This window comes from Echinops telfairi, unplaced genomic scaffold, assembly GCF_000313985.2.
Source record: "Echinops telfairi isolate 266 unplaced genomic scaffold, ASM31398v2 ScPeMD7_22;HRSCAF=79, whole genome shotgun sequence".
NCBI classification, from domain to species: domain Eukaryota; kingdom Metazoa; phylum Chordata; class Mammalia; order Afrosoricida; family Tenrecidae; genus Echinops; species Echinops telfairi.
In genome coordinates this window covers 4,838,422-4,841,037 of record NW_022103919.1, presented here as the reverse complement: position 1 = coordinate 4,841,037, position 2,616 = coordinate 4,838,422, and the positions used below count along the sequence as shown (strand labels likewise).

Here is a 2,616-nt window from a genome sequence, read left to right as displayed (position 1 = left end):
CAGTCAGACTTCGGCTCGGTGAGAGGATACGCCTCCCTGCCCCTGGTCAACTCTCAAGCAAGGAAGACTTACTGAGCGCTGTGGAAGGAAGAAAAGAATAGTGTTTGCTCTCAAGGAGCTTAACCCCCACTCCCGTAGTTCCCCCCTCTCACCCCCACCCAGGTCCCCCCTCTCGGAATATAACACGGATGGTGGTCAGCACAGTGAGAGAAATCGCTGGTCAGTGATGATTTCGTTGATGTTTCTGTTCCCCTACTCACACTCTGCTCCACGCAGACCCTAGCTCGCAGTCTCACAGGAAAGGCACAGGTGCCAGACTGGCGTCTTCTGTCCTTGGGACCTAAAAGCTAGCCCTTGCCAGGAGCTCTTTCCAGCTTTGGGGGGAGGGTCAGGATGCGCCAGCCCCCCTTGCTGACCTGAGGAAGATGAAGATGGCCTTCCGGTAGGACACCCCGTCGATCTGCTCGTAGTAGTCCAGAAACGGCTTGATGGCATCGATGAGCCCGGGGTGCAATTTATCCATCTCGTCAAATATGAAAACAGAACTGGCGCATGCGGTCACGTTACCCCGGATCCACTTCTGCAACTGGTCCTGGCAGGGCCATGAAAGGAGAGAGGGAGGCTGAAGCTCAAAGGTGCAGCCCCATGGCGCATGCTCGGCAAGAGGAGCAATCAGAGCTCTCGGGAGCCCCCTATCCTCCATTCTTAGAGGAACAGCTATTCCCAAACCTTCCCTATCCAAAATGGGAAGTGGAAGAGAGACAGGATCAGATGTCAGGACGGTTTCTACGTTCTAACACCCGTGGCAGGCTGTGCTTCACAGAAGGTAGGAAAGGTGTGGGATAAAAGACTCATCACCATATTCAGCTGACAGTGACGGGAAATCTGGAGTCAGTTTTGCACCACCCCAAAGACCCACACAGAGCCCAAGCCCCGGTGGCCTTTCTGGTGCTTGCTTGAAACAGATGGACATCCAAGCGCCAAGTCCCCTCCCCACCCCCACCGGAGAAAGGTGGTGACCATGAAACCCTGCCAGAGGCCCCCTGGCCTACTTCTTATTCTATTTCTGGAGATCTAACAGAGTTTGGAAAGGAAGAAAAAGCATTTTCTTTGGGGCAAGCTTCCTCGTCTTCCGAGTGTAAGCGTCAGCCGACCATCTCTACTTCCTTCTTCAGTCCAGTTTCTGTTTCCCACTTCAAGCCCCAAGAACTGCGAGCGTGCGAGCCTTTATGAGGACAACCCTCACCCCGGTTCCCAGGACACTAACCACACCAGACAACCTGCTCTGAACAGAGGAGCAAATGTCTCAAAAGGCGAGACAAGACGTCTCAAGGCTCAATTCTGGGGGGCTTTCTTTGGAAGGCAGAAACCTGTGCCGAAGCATTGAAAGATGGGAGAAGCAAAGTGAATGAAATCTATTTTAAGAAACAAGCCTGGTCCCGTTTACTAGGCGCCCCGGTGGCATAGTGATTTCACGCTGGGCTGCTAACGGCAAGACCAGCAGTTCAAAACCACCAGTCGCTCCGAGGGAGACTGAAGGGACTTTCTACCCATCAAGAGTTACAGACTCGGAAACTCACAGGGGCAGTTCTACCCTGTCCTCCAGGGCCACTATGATTCAGCAACTTGATGGCAGCGAGCCTGGGTTCCGTCAGTTCTCCAAGTCATAGCGACCTATGTGCTAGAGTAGGGCGACTGTGAGAACAGCCTTTTCACTGCCATCATTACAGCCACAGCTTGCCAGGCCTTTCTTCTGAGGTGCGCCGGGTAGGTTTCAGCCACCAACCTCAACCTCAGCTGCCGGTCACAAACCGAGGGTACCAATCCTTCCGTCTGCACTGCTAAGTGCCGGGGCAAAGCCGGGGCTACATCAGAAGTGCTGAAAATTAGGTGAAACGGCGTCCCTGCAGCTTGTTGAAGGCCTCTCCACTTAGCACCGCGTGCTGGAATGTGAGTGTGGCCTGTGGTCATTCTCCACAGAATCGGGCTACGGATGGGGACTGGGAGAAAGGAGGCTTGGGCTCAAGCTTCTGCTGGGCTGCAAGGTCACAAGGATGGTAAAGAGCAAGTCACCTTGTGGTTCCTGGCTCCGTCTTTTCATGGAAATCCCCTCATTCACCCCACAGGTATTATTTTGGATCGTGAGAAAGAAACTCACTCGTGGGCCAGCTTTGTCAATGGCCAAGGGATCCGAGTGGCTAAACCTAGGGATACTCTCACACAAAGGGGAGAAACAGAAGGCCTGGGCTAGTGGGCAGGTAGCCTGCATCTCCAAAGGAGCCATGAGCAGGGAGAGTGGAGATTGGCTTGCCTGGTACAGTTTTATCTTCGTCTCGTGAGGGAAGTGCAGAGTCGATACGAACAGGTGTACAAAGTTGCTCTTCAAGCCTTTCGAGTGAAGATGCTCTGTTACAATTTGGCTGACAAAATTCTTGCCTGTGCCCGCCCAGCCGTGCAAAGAAAGGCTCAGCGGTTTCTTGGGATTTTTGTTGTTCCGGAAGCCAGCCAGGGCTTTGAGGATCACCTCTGTGGCCAGATGTTGCCCAAACAGCTTCTCCTCTAAGTCCAGCTTGAGGGCTGAAGGAGCCGGCCCCAGAACAGAGAGAGAGAGAGAGA

General features: G+C 53.7%; 1 protein-coding gene across 1 annotated transcript in view; it reads right to left on the bottom strand.

Annotated features, from left to right (window-relative positions):
• The window catches only part of LOC101662380 (torsin-1B), a gene marked incomplete at its 5' end in the record, with an annotated part of 4,670 nt that extends 2,089 nt beyond the window's left edge, over positions 1 to 2,581 (bottom strand). Inside the window, 2 exons of the mRNA XM_013007378.2 lie at positions 400 to 592; positions 2,312 to 2,581. Coding sequence (XP_012862832.2) covers positions 400 to 592; positions 2,312 to 2,581 — 463 coding nt within the window. The remainder of the gene's footprint in view (positions 1 to 399; positions 593 to 2,311) is intronic.
• Positions 2,582 to 2,616: the final 35 nt, after the last annotated feature.